The following is a 22,862-nucleotide window of genomic DNA, read 5'->3' as shown; positions in this document are numbered from 1 at the left end:
CGGGATGTGCGAAGGTCAAAAATGGATTGTGCAGAGGCCAAAAATGATGCATGCAGAGATGGCGATAGACAGTGGCAATGGGCAGCGATGGGCAGTGGCAAGCCCCGCAGCCTGGAACAGCTGATCAGCTGTATTCCGGGAGGCCAATCCAACTGCCAATCAGCTGCTCATGCTAAATCATGCTGTGCTGAAGCTGACCAGGCTGTTTGCTGCAAGGAGGCAAATTGCTGGGAGGCAGAGGCAGATTTTTTTTTCTTGTTTTCCTCCCCAAAAGCTAGGTGCATCTTATGGTCTGGAGCATTTTATTAGTGCAAAAAATATGGTAATTTGACCAGAGGTGCCTAAACATCTGCCTGAAACTGTATCAGTATGTTAACATGTTAACATTCAACGCCAACATTCAAAAGAAATACTTTCTCCATAGAACTGTACATTCAATTATTCAATTTGCTTAGAAATATAGTTATTGGTAAAATATATAAAACCAATAAGAAAATATTTGTAAAACTTTGGTTTAAGTCTAAATCCCTTTAAATGGGCCCCTTCCTTCAGGAAAAAAAAGTACACTAGTTCAACTGTGGCCAGGTCACATACCTTAATTCAGAGTACAAAGTCTATTTGCTGATTTTCTGTTCGATTTCCATACAAAATGACATGAACATGTCTACATTTAATATATCTACATTTAAAATCTATTCAGGTTTAGACCATTTATATTTTCTACTCAAGACATTTCACACAATATATTTATATTACACTAAACCACTCCAATTGTAAATACCCCTCACCCTATTGAAGTACCTTTAACTTCAACTACATCATTGTAGTTTCCCTGGACGACACTGTCTGTGCTGGGTGTAGTACATCGGTATATCCCTTGATCAGTAGGACGAATATTTCCAATCACGAATTCCACAGCACTGTTGCTTTTTCGCCTTAACATGATCTCTCCCCTATTAACCCGATCTTGATATTCTGGAGACATAAACCAAGGGTCCCATGTACTCAATATGTGTACAAACTTAGAATCCTGACCAAGATTTGTCGAGAACTCCCAGTCAAAGTTCTGTTCACTAGGTCCACCGTACTGACTAACATTACATGGAATCACCACTTCAGTTTCCTCAACTCGTATTAATGGTCCTTCAGGCACCTTCACAATACGACCATGGCAGAAAACTGAAAGAGAAGAAAACCAACTGTGAATTTAAAATATAAAATTATCTAATGCAGCAGAAAAAATTATACTGAAAGATAGAATCCTTCATTGTGGTAATTTAAGTTACAGTTTAAGGCTTTCAAGTTTATAAATGGATAGTTACATTAGACATCTACAGCTGCAGCATTAATTAAAGCAGAACAACATAAAGCTATATAGGCTGCAAAATTGCTTAGCTTTACCTTGGTTTCGGTGTTTAACACATTTATGACTTATTCCAGGTACTTTCATCTTAAACTGGTAGAAACTTGTCTTTTGAAATGAATTTAGAATTGCATTTAGCGCAACAATCCAGAATACTGTATGTGAACTCTCTTTTTCTCCAATGCTCAAGGGCTATCCTTTTACATTTATTCCATGTCAAAAAGTATCAAACAATGGAAGACTTATTTGTCACAGAACTGCATAGAATCTGTATAACTTTTATTTGCTGGACTCCAAAAGGTTTTTAAGTATGTACTTCTATAATTAGGATTGACAAAAACTCAGTCTCTACCAGTCTGCTTCTCCTGAACACTAGATATCTTCAAGATCAAGAACGATCAAGTGAATTTGGCAGACTTTCTTTATTTTCTAGGAATTCTAAGCAAGAACTGCATTTATTTTCTTTTCCTTAAAAGGAAAGAAGTATTTCAGCTGCAGATACTTTGTTCAATTTCAATTTTTAAATAAACATGTGATCCCATTCCATCATAAATCCATATATGTTTGGCTTAGCTTTCCACAATGCTATATCAGTAGGAATCTCAAATGCTGCTGAAAGAATCTTGTTTTAAAAATGCAGATTTTAGGATTAAAATAATACCAATGTATGCAGTCTTCACTGCCCTTTCTCCTTAAACCTTAATTCAAACATGTCAAAGCAAATATATACCCTTCTCTTAGTCCAGAAAAATCACATAAGAAAAATATGGTAGGACAATATAACAACACGTGTTATGTCCCACCTTCAAAAATAAACAGATAAGGCTGAAAGCAGCAGTCCTCGCAAACAAAGGCAGCAACCAGGAGTCTCCACCGATCACAGCTGTGGCCAGCCTCCACAAAACAATCCAAAATAATAGTTTCGACAAATCCAATTCAAACAAAAATACTTCAGACCCAAATCCTCCAAGTCAAAGTCTTCAGCTCTCCTTGCAGACAATTTGTTCCCGACAGAATGCAGAGTCATTCCTCTTCCTTTTATAGAGCAGCAGCTAATTAGTCTAATTACTGATCTGCCCTCTTCCTGTGCTCCCGTTGGTTTCTCTCGTCAGGAGACGCCTGCTTCTGATATCCACCCAGCGATTATCTAAATTATTACTTTCACCTGAAGACTTCCCGGCTGATAACCTGATTGAGAAGCCGAGGAGGTTGAAGGTTCAGGCCGGTCCTGCAAATCAAATGTCCTCCCTTGTAACATTCTCATTCAAAACTGCAGGCAAAACTGTTAGGATTCCCTTTTGAAATTCAAACAGTCATTTCACGATCAAATCAAACTACAGGGAGTAACGTTCCCTGGTTCTGACGTCAATCCATGATCTAACAGTCATCAGATTCAAAGTTCCTAACAGGATTGGACCTTCCAATCACAACAAACACGTATCTTCAGTCTCATGAAAGGAAAGGACACCTGTGTTCACTGAGAAGAAAAAGAACTTATATTGAAGGAATACAGCTATCTTTGACTTACAATCACTCATTTAGTGACCATCTGAAGTTGCAACAGCACTGAAAAAAGTGACATGACCACTTTTTCACACCAAACGACTGTTGCAGCATCCCCATGATCAAATTTGGGGATGGCACGTATTGGCAACTGGCATGTATTTATTACAGTTGCAGTGTCCTGAGATCATATGACCACTTTTTGTGACCTTCTGCAAGCAAAATCAATGGGGAAGCCAGATTCACTGAACAACTATATTACTAACTTGACAACTGCAGTGATTCATTTAGCAACTAAGTCATAAAATGGAGCAAAACTCTCTTTAACAATTGGCTTGCTTAGCAAAGGAAAATTTGGGTTTGATTATAGTTATATCTGTAAGTTGAGGACCATCTGTACCTTTCTTCAAGCCAATTGAATGTTTACAAAATAGTTTCAAGCATTCACATTCCAAGAATTCAGCAACAGATTCTGTATTTACCTGAAAGGGATAAATTCCCTTCCAAAAAAATTCCAAGTCTGCCTTTCTCAATTTTTACCATTTTGCATTATGGAAAGAATCAGTTTGGTTTAGTAGTTAAACAAAAGCAAGCTGGGTAATTTTTATCCAATTATTCTCTATTCTCGCCCAATCCACATTACAGAGTTGTGGGCAAATAGGAGGTGAGCACTATGCATGTTTCTTTGGGTTTGGATTTAGCAATAGCAATAGCACTTAGACTTATATATCGCTTTAAAATGCTTTGCAGCCCTTTCTAAGAGGTTTACAGAGTCAGCATATTGCCCCCAACATCTGGGCCCTCATTTTACCCATCTCGGAAGGATGGAAGGCTGAGTCAACCTTGAGCCTGGCGGGATTTGAACTGCCAAATTGTAGCTAGCTGGCTTCAGAAGTAGTACCACTGCGCCACAGAGGCTCTAAATTTATTTATTTAATTTTTATGCTGCCCATCTCTCTTACAAGGTGACTCTGAGAGGCTTACAAATTATAAAAAGACAAATCAAAAGATAATTAAAATATTAAAATTATGCAAATTGAAATTTAAAACTATAAAAGAAACAGGAGTAAGAGATAGAAGGCGCAGGGAGGAAGTCTTCTTACCCCACCAAACACTCTAGCAATATCTGCGCCTCTATCAGTGGAACAAACAGACCTTATTTCTGTGTCAGTGCTTCCTGCACTTCATTACACTTCACAGAACAAGCATTTAAAGTTGACACAATGAACTGCGTTTCCAGCCAAGTCTATCCAGATCTTCTGTTATATAAATGGTACGAAATATTTTGGCCTACAACTTACATCAGTCCATTGACACAGCATCATGGGAGCAGATGTCCAAAGAGTGCAGAGGAGATAACTAGGCAAATGCAATACCGCCAAATGCCATCATTTTTTTTAGCCAGGAACTCTGAATCAAGAAGGTTTTGCATCTCTTTATGGCTGCCTCATATGGTGAACCAATGAATGAATGTTGCAAGATCTACTGAGCCATTTTAATACCCAAATACTCCATATTCCAACTCTCCTTACTTAGGAAAGTCTTTCGATCAGTTTATCAGGAAATGCACTTCAAATGTGCATTAAAATGAAGTCATGCCTTCCTAAAGAAGAAAGGTTCTCCTGAGCGAGTCCAAAATGACATATTCTTTTCTTCTCAGGCCCTGACATGAAAGCACGGGAATATCTCTGATAACAAATATTCTTTGAATCACAAAGCAGTTGATCCCAGGACATTCAAATATGTACAGCGTATCTTCATTACTAAGCTAAAGTACAATACTCTTGCAAATAATATTTGACAATGACAACAGTTTCCCTTATGAAACTCATTAACAGCATCATCCATGGATATCTATTACAGCTTAATTTCTGACTTGATATTTCTAGCAATAATAATACAATTCATTATTGTTTCCAATTTTCTTGCCAACAGCAAAATATACTGAAATAGTAATTGTTTTTCAACAATATTGAAAAAACAAACTTGAGAGATTTCTGTAACTAATAGAACAGATTGCTACATCATCTTAATGATTGCATTTTTGTAATATTTTCCCAAGGGCACATCCAATAACAAAAACTACATTTCACAAAGATAAAAAAAGTGGGCACTGCACTTGTGGGAAAATGTTATGAAAAAAAAACACGAAAATATCTTTTATTTGTATCTGTGCAAAGATCTCTAGCCTACATAGTAAAACTGTAGCACAACTGAAAAGTTATTTTAAAGTTTGCTGAAAGAACCTAGGGTTCTCTTAACAAACCAATGAAAAACAAAGATGCTTTCCAGAAAAGAGGTTCAATTAAAGTGATAGCAATTGTTTAATTATTTAAAAATATTTAATATATTTTACTTTCATATTACTAAGGATTATGACAGTATGTGAAGTAATGTAGTATATGTAATTTTTAAAATGAAGCTTTCCAAAATGACAATGTTTCCTCCTATTTTCAAATTTTATAAATCATAAAACTTAGCAACAGAGAACAAAATCTCATGCTACAGATTTTCAAACTCTAGCTCCCCCTCCAAAATATTGAAAAATTTCTTCCATAAATTAAATTACATATTTTATCATGATTTGTCTAGAAAATAAATATAATTTCCTAAAAATACACAACTTTCATCATGCTTTTTTGACTTAGTCTTGTATTATAACTTCCATTATCTTTAGTTTTTTCCTAACTATTCAATAAAAACATTGCACTAAATGTGTGAATTTCACTAAAATGTATATGCCTTCCTATTCTCCAAGGACTACAGCTTTTCTACTAAACATCACACCAGTCTGTGAATAATTCCAATAAAAGGGTAGGAACACAAGTTTCAGAGTAGGAACACAAGTTTCAGCATCTCCAAAACTTGCTCCAGGTTTTGGTCCCCAATTTGACTATCAAGACAGCTCTAAATTGACCTAGGCAGAGTTGCCTGAGCAAGCCCAAGCAATTAAAAAAATGTGATCTACTTCTATGTTACTTGTTATCTTCCCCTTTGGGATGTGGACAATCTACAGATTCAAAATCCCTAAGCTTAACAATTTGAGTTTCATCTAAAATTTCATAAAATGCATGCTATTTTTATTTTTAAAAAACACTTTACCTAATATTCCAGAATTCCTTCAAAGATTTTTGCTCATAAAGATAAATAGCTCTTCCCAGTTTGTATCTATGTGATGCCACTATTACACTGAGTTCCTTTCAATTTGTTTTTAAATTTTAATTAAAATGTTTACTTCCAAAAGATTGTTATTTATACTTAAAACATATATTTTATTCAAAAAGAATACTCAAGAAAGAAGTACAGTCTGTACTCCATAGACTTTAACTGAATTCTAAATTAATGCAATTATACAAATTACTAAATAACAATAGAAGAAATTTCCATCTTTTTTAACCATACAGTGAAAGTATAGGGACAATTTAAAAGGACCTTGGACATCATCTAACCCAGGGGTGTCAAACTCAAGGCCCGGGGCCTCGATCCAGCCCACAGGGTGCTTAGATCAGGCCTGATGGCCCGCCCTGGAAATAGCAAAGGACCAGCCCATGGTGCCTCTGCCAGCAAAAATGGAGCTCAGGAGGGCCACTGGCAGAGGGTTGCAGGAGGCCATTGCAGCAGAAAACGGAGCTCAGGAGCCCATTTTCGCTGGCAGAGCATTCAGGCCATCACAGGCGCCCCAGACACGAGTGACGTTGAGTTGGCCATGCCCACCCTTGCCACACCCACTCTGGCCACCCAAGATCAAACATAACCCTGATGCAGCCCTCAATAAAATCAAGCTTGACACCCCTGATCTAATCCAATTCAGTCCTAGCAGTACTATTTACTACAGGATCCCATCCCAGCTGGCAATCCAGAGTCTGCTTGAACATCTTCCAGCAAAGGCGAATCACCAGACAATCTTTTCTATTGCTGATTATACTGTTAGAATTGTTCCTCATATCCAGCCAACATATATTTTCCCTGTAACTTAAGCCCATTGTTTCATGTCCTGTCTTGTAGAACAATCTGAACATTCTGCCCTGACCTCTGCCTCACAGTTATTCAGGTACTTGAAGAGTTATTATGTCTATACACAACATTTTTTCTCCAGGCTAAACATTCCAACCATCCTTTGGGATCCGTATCAACTTGTTCTGGATACTAAAGTTTACTGATATAATTCTTAAAATGTGGTGGCCAGAACTGGGCACAATATTCATGTCAGACCATATAGAACAGGGGTTTCAAACTCACCATGTCACATTGCCATCACATGATGTTTTGCGGCGTTTTGAGACCCCTAAGTAGAGCTTTCCTTAATGTTAGCACAATACATGGTGTTTGTGATCCACTCTATATTCTCTTCCAAAGAAAATTTGGATTAAAAGGTGTCAGTTAACTGGAGATAACTAGGAGGGAAGAGACCAGGGAAGAGTCCAGAGGTCGTATTCAGCAGGTTCTGACCAGTTCTGGAGAACTGGTAGCGAAAATTTTGAGTAGTTTGGAGAATTGGCAAATACCATCTCTGACTGGATTTTACAGTATCCTTCCCCTGCCATGCCCACCAAATCACGCCCACAGAAACGCTAGTAAAATAAATTGCATCCCACCACTGGCAGAGTCATATGATATGCTGTGAATTTTGTACTTTACTTTTTATTATTGTACCATTTAGTGTAAGCAGCCCAGGATCTGTAGTGTAGGCAGCACATAGATATATATTTAATAAATAAAATGCTCTAGCACATTGCTGATTTATATTTAGCTTGTAATACATTAAACACTCAGAAACCTTTTTTGTAGGACTGCTGTTCAATATATTTTCCTCAGACTAACACTCATGCCTTTGCGGTATTTTTGTTTTTTTACTTAAATGTAAGACTTTGAGTTTTTTCTTGTTGAATTACATCTTGTGGGTATATACTTCAATGTACCTCAATACTTTAGTTTACCAAGATCTTCATAAATCTTGATACTGTCCTCTAATGGCTACATTTCCTTCCACTGTGATTTGGAGTTAGTAATATACGCATGCAGAGTTCGCAGCAGATATTTTTTCTTTGTACCCTAAGAGAGAAATATCTGCACTGCCTAGAATTGAACTCTCAACCCTCCAAATGGGAGGCAAGCACCTTCATCACTAGGTCACCATACCACTCTTGTCTATAAACAGTCTATCCTAATCTAACCCAATCTATATTTTGTCATCTTCCTTATCTCATGGAAGATCTCATAGACAATGTTGGTGATAGCCTTTTTTGAATATGAAATATATTGTATATTATGTCCATCACGTTGCATTGGTCAACAATAATAGTCACTTTATCAAAACTGGATATCAGATTAGTTTGGCACAATATATTCTGCATAGCCAATTCTGGCTCTTGCAAGCAATGCCTGACTGCTTAATAATTGGTTGCACAACTATGTTTTTACTTGAGTTGCTACTCTCTCCATTTGTCAAATGTTTCACTTAAGTGCCTTTGAAAGAATACTAGAAATTGATCAGCTCTATCTTCTGTCCATTGCCTAATGTCATCCTATAATTCTTTTTTAACAGCAGCCTCACCGTTACCCTTTTTACAGCATGGCTTTTAGATTCCAAACCTACGTTCATTTTGAGCTTCAGTTTTTCTAAGTTTCTTTCTCCAGATATTAGGTATTTGTACTTCGGTTATAGGAAAAATTTAGGCAATTCTGAAGGTATCCCTAAATGAACAGAAGGTGGCACAGCTTTCTATATGGCACAAAGGCAATTTTAATTGTAGCCAGTTCTGTTCTGAAAGTCAAAGCCAAATCTAATACTCAGATGAAAAATTAAAAGTAATGAAGTACATATAATTAGCCTGTTGATGTTTGAAGCTTATGTCATTTTATTAAGATATTTGGAACCCAGTATTTTATACAACAGAACACTTCTTCACTTTTTAAATAAATCAGAAACTCTGATGAAATGTAATGATGTAATGATGAAATGTAATGATGTAATGATGAAATGTAATTATTTTTTACAATTTATTTAATACATTTATATTGTCACCCATCTCACATATGTGACTTTGGGTAATGCAATTATAATTTTAAGCAAATATTCACATGCCAAGAATTATAGTTGCAAATTTTAAGAAAAGTTGAAATATAGCTTAGGAAGTGTGAGTTTTCCTCTACCACCCCAATGCACACACATACTTCCAATCAAATTGTATTCCGTTTATCATACATTTCATTGGCCTTACTTTCTCTTCTACATCTATACATCGGCTCTCTTTTTGGTACCAATTTTATAAAGAACTACTTCTGGACAAAGATCTTGACTAGAAATTGGGAGAAAATAGACTCTGGGAAATGTTAGAATTTTTAAAGGTGACATTTCAAATCTCTATCCATGTTACACCAGTATTCAACCAACATATTTTTCTGAATTTACTCCAAATAACTGGTATAATTAATTGGCTGGTTATCATTAACATATTAATTTATCTCAAATCTTGCTAATTGATATACTTTAATTCAGAAAACAAAACCATCTGAGGTATAAAGTTGCAAACACATAAGCCCTGCAAGAGAGTAACTGCAGACTTTTTTTAAAAAAATTTATTATTTCTGTATGTATTGATTGATTCACATTAGCATTAGCTCCTGTTGATAATGATGCCTACCTATAATAAAATAAAAAATGAGTACTCATTATTTAAATATGGCAGGTTTTTTCAGTATTTTAATTGCCTTGTCCTATCAATAGTTCCAAAGAAATATAATGTGCCTCTGTACAAGATCCCAAATTATATTATTTATGGATAAACTATGACAACCTTTGAAAAGTGATGTATTTAACTTCTATCATGTTGCAAACACATTCACTTAAAATACGGTTTTCTAGCAGGTTCAGTTATGCTTTGTGGCTGATGAGAATAACCATCATACAATAATTAAAAAGGGACCAATTGTCCATTACTGTATTCTCCAGCAACAGAGAGGTTATTTCAAAAGATAATGCAAAGTACTTGTGAAAGAGAATTAGCCTGAGAATAATTACTTAAAATCTATTTTTCTATCAGCTTGAAGTAACATCAATTGCATCTTAAACACAATCTCAGAAAAGTGATCATAGACTAATAGTAATGGATTGAAGCTTTGTTTGGATTAGAGCAATTAAGGAAAAACAGATAAGGAGATTCACACTCTCATCTGTGCTCATCCTTCCTAACAAAACCATTCTGACTGCTTTAATACATGGCTAAATTAATATTTGATATTATTAATTCCCATACTTGAATAAAAGAAATAATTATCAGGGTATTTACAGGGCTGTTATATGACTTACTGATATCGACAACACAATGTTTTTGGCAAGTATTAATATCATTGTCGTAAGGGAATGAAATAAGCAGACTATTGCCATTTTTAAAAAGCCAAACCTAATCCCTCTTATTTAGAACTTTTAGAAGTTCAGTTCCTTCAAAGACTAGCCCTCTTTATCCTATGCACGTACTTATACTTACAAATTCATGATAACTGCCCAAGCCATATTATTTCAGTAATATTTGTGCAGATGCAATGACAGAATTACAAGTTGCATTTGCTACAAGGTTATTATACTGGCTGGATATTACACTCCATGACACCTTTGCATAAGATAACTGTGGCTGTTTCATTCCACTGAAACCCTATCACCTTCCCAGAATAATCTGTTGGCTTTAAACAAGGTGACTTACAATTGTGCAGTTTATTATCAGAATATAAGGATATTTTTCAAGTCCTCCAACATTAAGTATCACTCTTTAAACACATTAAGCATTTGATATAGTCAGCGTGCTCCTTTTGGCCAGAAAGATGATAAATGATGATTAACAGAAAAGTGCACACTAGAATCTGTATTTTTTTTCATGCTAATAGTTTTATGTAAATAATTCTTCAAATCAGAGAGGCAACCAAACACATAAAGCATTGTAAACCTGCTTCTTTCTTATTATCTTAAAAAAGGAAAACATGCTTATATTGGCACAGGTTCTAGTCAGTGGCCAAACAATACACATCTTAACTTCGAAATATAATGCTGCTTTAGTGTGGAGATGTAGCTGGACCTTGTAATCCATTATGTCACTATTCATAGTTTCACATATCTGAGATTAATAAAGGTCAAACATCAATGCTACATGTATAAAGGCTTTAGTATATTAAATTCTCAATTTCAGCCTTGCTTTTTTATTATATTATGCATGAATTGAATGATAAATGGGATTTTGGCTACATATTTTAGTTTTTATGGGTAAGGGTCATCTTGTTTATGCAGCATAAAATCTTTCAGCCATCTGGGTCAGTCTAAGTATGAAGCTCTACAAAGCCTCCTTGTAGTAATTTGGCTTCTTAAGAGTGACCTACCTGCTAGCAATGAAGGGATTTACTCTAGTCACAGCATGCAATGCAGGCTAATTTCCACTCTGTATGGTCTTTCACAATCTGAGTTTAGGAGCCCCTCCGGCACTCAAGCTATTTAGAAACCATTGAATAATGTTGTAATAATAACGTAAGAGCAAGGTATCACCCACCCACCCGCATCATGAACTGAAGTCCAAAGAAGGTGGCCAGTTGCTGAGAAAACACAGGAAGGTACACATGAAGCTACACACTGACCTAGCAATCTTCCCAGAATCTAACAATGGGGAGGAGCATAAATAGGTATATAGTACAAATGACAACAGTGGGATGAAGAACAATGATGTGATTATACATGGAAGAAAATGACCACATTTGGAATCCACACTCCCACCTTCCCTATAGATTCAAGATTTAATTTTTAATAGTTTTATTATCTGTAGGTTTTATAATGCAATGGATTATGAAGATTATCTGGGCGTAACACATTTACAAAAGTATGAATATTCTTATATTTTACTTTAAAATTGTCATCTAGAAAAGACTCATACATATAGCAATAGCTAGACTTATATACCGCTCACAGTGCTTTACAGCCCTCTCTAACCAGTTTACAGAGTCAGCATATTGGCTCCAACAATCTGGATCCTCATTTTACCAACCTAGGAAGAATGGAAGGATGGGTCAACCTTGAGCTTGTCAAGATCGAACTTCTCAGAGTGAGCTAGCCTGTAATACTTCATTCTAACCACTGTGCCACCACGTCAAACATATGATTTCTGCTAAAAATCTTTTTATGTTGTCATTGTTCTGAGGTTCAATGGGCTAGTTTTAAATTCTATAATATTCTTCCTCTTTTATAAAATTGTGTTATAAACATACAGTCATTCCAAAGCTGATAAAAAGTATTGATATAGAAAAGTGAAATCCATCTACTTCTGCCACCCAATGAATTGAGATTATAATTTCTGTTTCATATCAATTTCTTTCAGAGAAAAGCCCAGCCCTATAACAAATCAATATAAATGTATTACATTTATTCAGCAATGGATATACACTGCTCACAAAAATAAAGGGAACACTTAAACAACACAATGTAACTCCAAGTCAATCACACTTATGTGAAATCAAACTGTCCACTTAGGTAGCAACACTCATTGACAATCAATTTTCACAAGCTGCTATGCAAATGGAATAGACAACAGGTGGAAAGCATAGGCAGTTAGCAAGACATCCCCAATAAAGGAGTGGTTCTGCAGGTGGTGACCACAGACCACTTCTCAGTTCCTATGCTTTCTGGCTGATGGTTTGGTCACTTTTCAATGCTGGCAGTGCTGTCACTCTAGTGGTAGCATGAGACGGAGTCTACAACCCCTACAAGTGGCTCAGGTAGTGCAGCTCATCCAGGATGGCACATCAGTGCAAGCTGTGGCAAGAAGGTTTGCTGTGTCCGTCAGTGTAGTGTCCAGAGCATGGAGGCACTACCAGGAGACAGGCCAGTACATCAGGAGATGTGGAGGAGACCGTAGGAAGGCAACAACCCAGCATCAGGACCACTACCTCCACCTTTGTGCAAGGAGGGACAGGAGGAGCACTGCCAGAGCCCAACAAAATGACCTCCAGCGGGCCACAAATGTGCATGTGGCTGCTCAAACGGTCAGAAACAGACTCCATGAGGGTGGTATGAGGGCTGGACGTCCACAGGTGGGGGTTGTGCTTACAGCCCAACACCGTGCAGGATGTTTGGCATTTGCCAGAGAACACCAAGATTGGCAAATTCGCCACTAGCACCCTGTGCTCTTCATAGATGAGATTCACACTGAGCACATGTGACAGACATGACAGGGTCTGGAGACGCTGTGGAGAACGTTCTGCTGCCTGCAACATCCTCCAGCATGACCGGTTTGGCAGTGGGTCAGTAATGGTGTGGGGTGGCATTTCTTTAGGGGGCCGCACAGCCCTCCATGTGCTCGCCAGAGGTAGCCTGACTGCCATTAGGTACCGAGATGAGATCCTCAGACCCCTTGTGAGACCATATGCTGGTGCGGTTGGCCCTGGGTTCCTCCTAATGCATGACAATGCTAGACCTCATATGGCTGGAGTGTGTCAGCAGTTCCTGCAGGAAGAAGGCATTGATGCTATGGACTGGCCCGCCCATTCCCCAGACCTGAATCCAATTGAGCACATCTGGGACATCATGTCTCGCTCCATCCACCAATGCCACACTGCACCATAGACTGTCCAGGAGTTGGGGGATGCTTTAGTCCAGGTGTGGGAGGAGATCCCTCAGGAGACCATCCGCCATCTCATCAGGAGCATGCCCAGGCATTGTAGGGAGGTCATACAGGCACGTGGAGGCCACACACACTACTGAGCCTCATTTTGACTTGTTTTAAGGACATTACATCAAAGTTGGATCAGCCTGTAGTGTTTTTTTCCACTTTAATTTTGAGTGTAACTCCAAATCCAGACCTCCATGGGTTGCTAAATTTGATTTCCATTGATAATTTTTGTGTGATTTTGTTGTCAGCACATTCAACTATGTAATGAACAAAGTATTTAATAAGAATATTTCATTCATTCAGATCTAGGATGTCTTATTTGTGTGTTCCCTTTATTTTTTTGAGCAGTATATTATTAAAAAGTTAGCCAATTATAAAGCCTGCCCAAACAAAAATGAGTCTTAATTAACTTCCTATGTATTCTATTCAGGGATTAATTTAAAACCAATAGCATGTTTTGGGTGAGACTAAATTAAACTCTCTGTAATTAAAATCACATATATGATTTAGCCCTCTTCTTGATATAAGACATTGGCAGGAAGTTTTTATTGTGTAATGAGCTACTGTACGTAAGAAAATACTCATGCATATGAGCAAGAGGCCCAAATAGTTCAAGGTTCATGATGGAAGACCAATCCACAGAGATATTTCAGAATGGTGGACATGGGCCTAGCATCAGCATGAAGACTACTTAAACTGTAACAACTTTCAGAAAGAATCTAAGTTCTCACAGAAAAAGTCATGAAACATAGTCATTGTCTTAAAATCTAGTAGGGATGTAAACTTAACCTCATACTTGGATTCTTGAGAGAAAGAAAAATAAAATTCGACTAAAACAGGAGATTTAGCGAATTTGCTTGATTAAAGAATTATAATCCTAATTGGAGTAACAAGTAGCCAGTCATTCTTCCTCCAATCTTTTAGACTAGCATCAAAGATTGCGAAGGCCAGCATAATGGCCTTGAAATGAAGCAGTATAAACAACTCAAAAGTACAAATGTTATTGATACAATAAACAGGAAAATATACAGCAAAATATGCAGCTTCAAGTTGTTGAGACACAATCGGAATTATTTTTCATATCTAAACTTCAATTGCCCTACATTAAAAAAAAAACACATAAAATTACTATTTTTCAATTTTCAATATATACTTGCTGAAAACTAAAAAAAAAAATTGGATCATAATACATTATTAAGCAAAGAATAATTCTAAAACTCCTTATGAACTGGGACTACTTTCTCCTTGTTTAATCTCAAATGCCCAATTACTGAAACTTGCATAGTGTTATTTCTATGATAACAGATGGCCAGACTTTGATAGTCGCTCATGTCTCATCTCAATGTGAAACTACCATGTCACTTTCCATAGCTGAGCTCCAATGGAAAGTTTAATATTAAACAAAATTATAGTTCGTTTATTTGAAATGAGAAACTCCCCAAAAACTCAGAAGAGCAAAACTCAAGACACTGTATCCTAACAGAAGTTAGATATGTGTGTGTGTGTGTGTGTGCATGTGCGTGCGCACACACACACATATACACATACACACACACACACACCTATTTCATTCATACCCAATTGTATTTAGTTTTTCAGTTTAAGCAGACACAATCACCTGGGACATAAGGGAATGTTGCTCATTTTAAGAGTAGACTGGCCAAATCCAGCACTCAAAGCTTTTTCATTGACATAAATCAATCTCTGCTTCAGTTGCAAAAGATAATAATGTTAAATTATTCATAAACATTTTATAGAAGTCTACAACTAAAGAGATAAAAAAAAAAAAAGCACAATGAAGTCTAACATCTGCAAGGTTTTTGATTGCTAATGCTTAACATAAAGCAAAAAAAAAACCTTGTGCTAATCTGGTGCTAATTTATTATCTTTTGACTTCAATAACAGATATTTAATTAGTCCCTTTTGTCAAAGCCATTATTTGATTTGCATAAAATCCAGGGAAGCAAATCAATTTCGACAATTTTGCTTAAGACTACTAAATAAGGATATGACGAACCCCTGAATGTGGCAAATCACAATGTTATAAATCTTATTGGTTCCATATCCCTAGTCCAGGCTTTATTAGTCCCAAGATCCCTGGAACAAGGCTTCCGGTGAATATGGCAGCCTGACCAATCCTGAAAGCTGTTTCAGGACCAAAGCATTTCAATTTACAAATCAAGGAATTGAGTTCCACAAGTTTACAGCATATGACTCTCCTGGGCTAGGGAGAGTCCCAGAATCACCCCACAGGTTCCTCCATACTTGATTTTGCAAAGAGATTCTGCAGCAGTACTCCAACATGGACGGATAAGTCATCTATAAACTGGGAAATGTGCTGCAATCATTTCATTATTGAAAAAGCAGTGGTTTGGAATTTATTTTTCAAATGGACAATAAGTTGTACTTTTCACTTCTTAAAATACTTTATTCGATTATTACGTTTACTAAGCTAAAAGAGGTCCTTGAAGATATGCACCATTTTGGAGATCTTGTTATTATTGAATGAGGAGAGTTGCCAGAGGTGAACTAAAATAAGGAAGTATGCAAGTTTTTTTTTCTTTCTTAGTTTTATAAAGGAACATAAAAACTTCATTTGTTATGAATTTCACATTGGGTGTTTGAGATTGTGGGAAGCTGCAATCTTCCAGTTTTAAGGTATTGGCCAGAAGATATCAGCTGATCTACAAAAATCTTTTTTAAAAAAATAAAATATACTTTGGCCATAAGAGGGAACTAAAGAACAGAAGATGTTGCAACATGGAAGGCATTTAAGCCAGATGGAGATTACAAAAATTATTTTGCGAAGTATTTAAACAAAACGATTCACTTGATAGATCGACTATGTTCCAAAAACATTATGAAAGTGTAGCAAGAAAAACAAGTTATCAAAGCAATTGGAAGAAAGATGAGTAATTAAGACATACAGCCAAGTGTATAAAATTGACATACCACCAAAGCTACTGTACAAGTATTTGACAATGCAAAGGACAACTGTAATTTTGTAATATAAATCTAACACCAACAGTGCCTACTATAAAGATGGTTTAATTACAAAACAATTCAAATAAGAGTTGCAAGTAAATCTCAAGAGTACAAGTTTGACATCTCCAAAATTGAAATGGAAATTGATAACGCTGACATATTTGTTTCAAAAATCATATTGAAGAGTCTCTTGTGAAAAAAAGAAATGTATATTTATTCAATTTTATTAAAAATTTATTTAGTCTTGTTTCTATTGGGATATTGCTTCTGAATTTTATGCTTGAAATATAAAAAAAATGAAGTTTAGAGTTTAGTTTATTGATTTAATAATTGTGCAGCTATAGAACTGGCTTATAATAATTATAAATATCATTAATGTATTAAATTTTTACTCTGTTGGAAAGAGTATTTTCTTGTCTCCTTTTATCCTGCACTTTCTCTCCCCTTTTTAAGAATCTTTCATTTTAATTTATGCTATAATAAAGCTTAAAACTTTAAAACAGAAAAAGAGAAAATACAGGAAAAAATAGCAGTTACAATTCATAGTTGACTAATACCAATAGTATTCAAATATATATTCCTAATGCATTTATGTGACTATCTTTTTATGTATTTAATATAAATGAGTCCGATATTTCATTATACTTATCTATACAAAGTCAATGCCTATAGGCAACCTGATTATACAGGTGAAACTCAAAAAATTAGAATATCGTGCAAAAGTTCATTTATTTCAGTAATGCAACTTAAAAGGCGAAACTAATATACAAGATAGACTCAGTACATGCAAAGCAATATAGTTCAAGTCATGATTTGTCATAATTGAGATGATTATGGCTTACAGCTCATGAAAACCCCAGATCCGCAATCTCAGAAAATTAGAATATTGTGAAATATTGTGACTTCATAGGACTTGGCACCTGCCCACACTGCTAAAAGCACCAAAACCTGGTTCAATGACCATGGGAATACTGTGATTGATTAGCCAGCAAACTCACCTGACCTGAACCCCTTAGAGAATCTATGGGGTATTGCCAAGAGAATGGGTGTTGGTAGAAGTTACCGTGAACGCCCTTTCTAAATATGCTGCGAGAGAGCCCAGGATGGGTTGACTCCTTCCTATGACATCATTTAGCTGAGTCTGTACTAAGATATAAGAGCCAGCCCCCAGGAGAGACCCCAGCTTTGGCGAAGATACTTGGCAGACTGAAAGGTGTCTCTGAAAGCCCAAAATACATACAGAAATATGTCTTACCCTCTCCGGATGAATCAAGGAGGGACTGGGCTCTCTTGCAGCATAGATAGAAAGGGTGTTCACGGTAACTTCTACCAATGCCCATTCTCCTCCATGCTGCATCAAGAGCCCAGGATAGGACATACCAAAGCTTGCATGTCCACGAGCGGGTCCTCGTCCGACTCATCACACCGACTGTGGAACCACTCATTGAAGCACCCATCTGCCGAAGGCTGCAGTCGCCAAGGCAAAGGAATCCAGACAGTAGTGTCTGCTGAAAGGAGACAGGGATGTCCACGTGGCCACACGACAAATCTCCTCCAAGGATGCTTGGGTTGCCCAGGCAGCAGAAGTGGCTGCGCTTCTGATAGAGTGCGTCGTCAGACCTTGGGGAACCGGAAGGGCCGCAGCTTTGTAGTGCTGCTCAATGCAAGACCTGACCCACCTGCCCCAAGTGAGAAGGGAAAAAGGAAACAAACATGGCTTCTGACTTCCTGAAGGAGGAAGTGCACTTAATGTATATTCTAAGAGCACTTCTTAAGTCTAGAGTGTACCACTGCCGCTCTAAGTCATGGTGTGGGAGAGAACAGAAGTCAGGCAAAACAATGTCCTGGGACCTGTGAAACCAGGCGTTAACCTTCAGAATAAATGAGGGGTCCAGACGAAGAACAACCCTATCATCATGAAAGGAACAAAGGTCCTGTCTGATGGAAAGAGCAGCAAGCTCGGAAACCCTCCTGGCAGAAGTGATGGCAACAAGGAACACTACCTTCAGAGTCAGGAAACGGAGAGACACTGTTCTAAGCGGTTCAAAGGGGGGCTTTGTAAGGGCATTAAGGACAATATGAAGGTCCCAGGAAGGATACCTGTGAAACATCCGAGGGTGCAGGTTGGAAGCCCCTTTCAAAAACCTCCTGATTGAAGTGTGATGGGATAAGGAAGGAAGCGAACCCCATGAAAAGACTGAGGAGAGGGCCGCAACCTGCCTGCGTAAGGTGTTAGGGGCCAAACCTTTCTACAGCCCATGCTGAAGGAAACTAAGAACTTCTGCCAACTGGGCTGGAGCAGGAGAAAGACCCTCCCCTGAGGCACCATCGGGAAAAAGCCTTCCAGGTGGCATCATAGACGTGCCTTGTAGAAGGTTTGCAAGATACCAGGATAGTGAGGATGACCCTTTCTGGAAGATCAGCCTCCTCTAGCCTCTGCCACTCAAGTGCCACACGGTCAGCTTGAACCACTGGGGCTCCGGGTGGAGCAGGGCCCCCTGGTGAACAGAGATTAGATGTGCTGGGATCCTCCAAGGAGAAGCCACCGATCGGTTGACCAGGTCCACAAAACAGGGTCTCCTTGGCCAATAGGGTGCCAGGAGGAGGAGCTCCGCATGTTCCTCCAACATCTTCCAAATTACTGCTGGAATGATGGGAAGCGGGAGAAAGGCGTAGAGGAGACCCTTGGGCCATCTGCACTGAAGAGATTGGTCCCCTCCGCTCCCTGACAAGGAAACCTGGTGAAGAATCTGGTGACTTGGGTGTTTTGAGGAGTGGAGAAGAGATCCACCTCCGGCGTTCCGAATCTGAGGGAAAGATCCCTGAATAGAGACGGAGGAATGGACCATTCTGCCTGGCCGACTAGGCTCCTGCTGAGCCAGTCGGCCTGGGAGTTGTCGACCCTGGAGAAGTGGTCCGCTGAGATCAACAACAGGTGTTTCTCTGCCCAACCGTAGAGCCTCTCTCATGAGGGCTTTGGACCTCGTCCCCCCTTGCTGGTTGACATGAGCCTTTGCGGCCATGTTGTCCATAAGAACCAGAACATGAGAGCTGGTCACTGATTGCCTGAAATGCTTGAAAGCCAGAAAAATGGCTCTAAGCTCTAGCCAATTTATGGGAAGGGTCTGCTCTGATCTGGACCAAACGCCCTGCGCTATTTGGCCCTGCACATGGCAACCCCAGATTGACGGGGTATGCCACCAATTGAGAGATCTCCAGATTTGGAGTGGGACCTTGATGGATGAGTGACTGGTTCCTACTTGTTGGTAGAGAAGCAGGAACCCTTGGAGGGGTCAGGAGTGGAGCCGAGCCCACAGGACGATGCCAATACAGGAGACCATCTTCCCCAGAAGTTTGGACAGCAGTGACAGGGGGACCATTTGATGTTGCTGGATCTGGCTGATGATCTCTGCAGGGCTCTTTCCACGAGCTGGGGACAGGAAAACTTGGCACGACATGGTATCGATGACTGCTCCCAAGTGTTGCAATTTGGTTGTGGGAGAGAGCTGTCTCTTTTTGGTGTTGATGGAAAATCCGTGGCTCTGGAGACATGACAGGGTAATTTGCAGATCCCAATGGGCTGCATGGATGGAAGAGGATAGAATCAAAATGTCATCCCAGTAGCATTGGATCCTCACTGAAATAGAACGCAGAGATGCCATCAATGCGGCCAGAACCTTTGTGAAGACCCTTGGAACCAATGAGAGGCCGAAGGGAAGTGCTCGATACTAGTAATGGGTATTCTGATAACAGAAATGGAGAAATTGGCCATGATGAGGCCAAATTGGGATGTGGAGGTAAGCCTCAGTGAGATCAATGGAAGAGAGGAGGTCGCCCTCCTGAACGTTCTCTAAAATAGAATGCAGAGTCTGCATTTTAAATCGCCTGTATTTTACAAATTGGTTGAGAAATTTTAGATCAAGGATGGCTCGCCGCTTCCCTGAGGCTTTGGGAACGATGAAAAGACGAGAGAAAAGCCCATGTCCCCATTGAGAGGGGAGAACAGGTTGAATAGCCCTAATTTCAAGGTGCTGAATGGCTGGATTCATGAGGGCTTGCCTGGAAATGTCCCGAGAGAAAGGACAGATCAAAAAATTGGGGGGGGGGGGTTAGGAAGTCCAATTGTAACCCTGATCTAATCATGCTGAGCACCCAGGCGTCTATCGTTGACTCCTCCCATTTGGAGGCAAAGAAGGCTAGGTGACCTCTGATGGGTGGGGAGAACGAGGGATTACTTAGAGTGATGGAAGGAACGACCCCCTCCCCCCCCAAAAGGGCCGTTTACCAGTAGAAGGTTGTTGCCTGCCAGATGCTTCCGCCCGTTGGTCTTGGCGTTGGGAGTACGGCCTGTGAGAGTGGGGGAAGTGAGATGAGGTCCCCGCTCGGAAGGCAGGAGGGCGATTAGGGGCACGGCGATAGTTGGCTTTCTTCCCAGAGGAAGAGAGAATTTTACGTTTATGTCTGGCTTCAATGAGATAAGGTTCCAGAGCATTGCCAAAAAGCTTATCGCCTGCGAATGGAACTGAAGCCAGCTTCCATTTTCGGCATGACTCCATCTGCCAATTTCGGAGCCATAAAAGTCTTTTTGCTGCTACAGAAGATGCCATGGCCTTGGATGCAAATTTGGGAGAATTGAGAGTGGCATCCGCAGTGAATTCCGCTGCTGCAATAATCTTATTAAGGTCTTGGTGAGACCGGAGGCCAGAAGCAGGTAATCTATTCTGGAGTTGGCGCAGCCACCGTAGGTATGCCCTCATGAAAAAGGATGCTGCTGTTGAAGCCCGAACAGCCCAAGCAGTGGCCTGGTGATTGTGCTTGAGGGTCTGTTTGGAGTGTTTATCATCCGGTTGCAGTATATCTTCTGGCTCCGAGGCAGTGCCAGAAGATGAGAATGAGACCAGAACCGGAATGTCAACAGAAGGCACTGCCAGGGCTGCACTGTCCAAAGCTGCACTGCTATTTTAGAAACACTTATCCAGAGAAGATGGGCGAGGACCTGCCGAAGGAGAAACGCACTGTTCCTTGACCATGTCCAGGAACAAAATGGGAGAAGGTAAAATCTCTGCATGCACTACAGGCTTGGAGAAGAGCGAATCCCCTTGCCTAGAGGGATTTCCTTGTGGCTCGGGAGCCACTTCCTCTGGCGACAGCTTGGCAGTGACCAAGGCCTTGCTGAGTAATGGCCTGAAGAGAGCAGGTTTGAAGACCAATGCAGAGGATGTCTGCTCTGGGTGAGAATCCTCTTCCCCTGAAAGATTTTGGTCAAAGGTCTCGCCCTCTTCATGTTCTGAACGAGAGGAGTAACTGTGTTCAGATGGTGAAGGCCTTCCTTCCTCATCAACCTCCCCCCATTCTGGTAGAGAAGAATGGACCCTGAGGTCCTGGGCCCTGTGTAAATCAGGATGATGAGGCAAGGAACTTATAGATTGAGAAGGGAGAAGGGCCTGAACCCTTTCCAGAGGTTGAAGAATTTGCTTGAAGCCTTCAGTCAATCCCTGCCTAATGGCCAAAGAGACAACATCTTGGATATTCCCTGGTCTATGCTCAAAGGTAGAGGCAGAAGGCAGATGGCTTGCTGCTGTGGGAGTGAAGGTAGCTTCAGGCTTAGATTGAGGAGGGGTTCGAGGCCTGGAGGGAGAGGGAGGAGCCTAGGGCACAGAAGCCTGTTGGAAATAAGGCCCAGATCTGCTTAGATCCTGAGGATCTGATTGTACTGCAAGAGCCTCAGGAGACCAGGATGGAGGATGGAAAGGCTCATAGATAACTTTTCCTCCCCTGGGAGGGCTTGGTTGCGGCCCTCGAGTATCACCTGAAACATGCTGTAGTTGCACTCCCTTCTGTTGAATAATTTTGTTGAACTGCCTCTCTAGAGCTGCATATCTGAGCTTCTCTGCCCTCAATTCAGCCTGAGTTGCCTTCTTAGGGGCTAGAGCCTTAGCTTTGATTTTAGCAGCCACCTCCCTCTGGACTGATTGGGTGCATTGCCTACTTCTTTTTCTCTTATTGGCTTAAGAGACTGTTCCACTGGGGGGAAAAGCTCTGCCTGACCCTTATCTTGCTCCATTTGTAGAATAAAGCCTCTTGCATTGGAAAGAAGCTGTTTAAAAAAATTTCTATTAAGCCCCTTAGGGTATAAATGGCACCCAGGCTTACAAAATGGCCACTGACCTCATGGTGGAAGGCTTGAATCCAAGATGGCCACTGACTACAGCAAACCGGCTCCAAGATCGAAGGCTCCTTAGGCTATAGAGCCCCGAGCGAAGTCAGCAAGGGAAAAACACAGCAACCAGCCACACGATCAGCTGGCTTGTGCTCTTATCAGTTTGCCAATCATTTTTATGATTGCTCCAAAACACAGGTGTGGGGGA

At 39.6% G+C, this 22,862-nt stretch overlaps 1 protein-coding gene across 2 annotated transcripts in view; it reads right to left on the bottom strand.

Moving 5' to 3' along the window:
* PTGFRN (prostaglandin F2 receptor inhibitor) overlaps positions 1 to 22,862 on the bottom strand; it is a 108,304-nt gene that overhangs the window by 68,293 nt on the left and 17,149 nt on the right. For both annotated transcript variants that reach the window (XM_026700706.2, XM_087937481.1), the window contains exon 2: positions 802 to 1,179. In XM_026700706.2, the coding sequence (XP_026556491.1) occupies positions 802 to 1,179 (378 nt within the window). The remainder of the gene's footprint in view (positions 1 to 801; positions 1,180 to 22,862) is intronic.

Source organism: Pseudonaja textilis, chromosome 7, assembly GCF_049901715.1.
Source record: "Pseudonaja textilis isolate UNSWEBS1 chromosome 7, rPseTex1.2, whole genome shotgun sequence".
NCBI lineage: Eukaryota > Metazoa > Chordata > Lepidosauria > Squamata > Elapidae > Pseudonaja > Pseudonaja textilis.
This window is presented reverse-complemented; position numbering and strand designations above follow the sequence as displayed.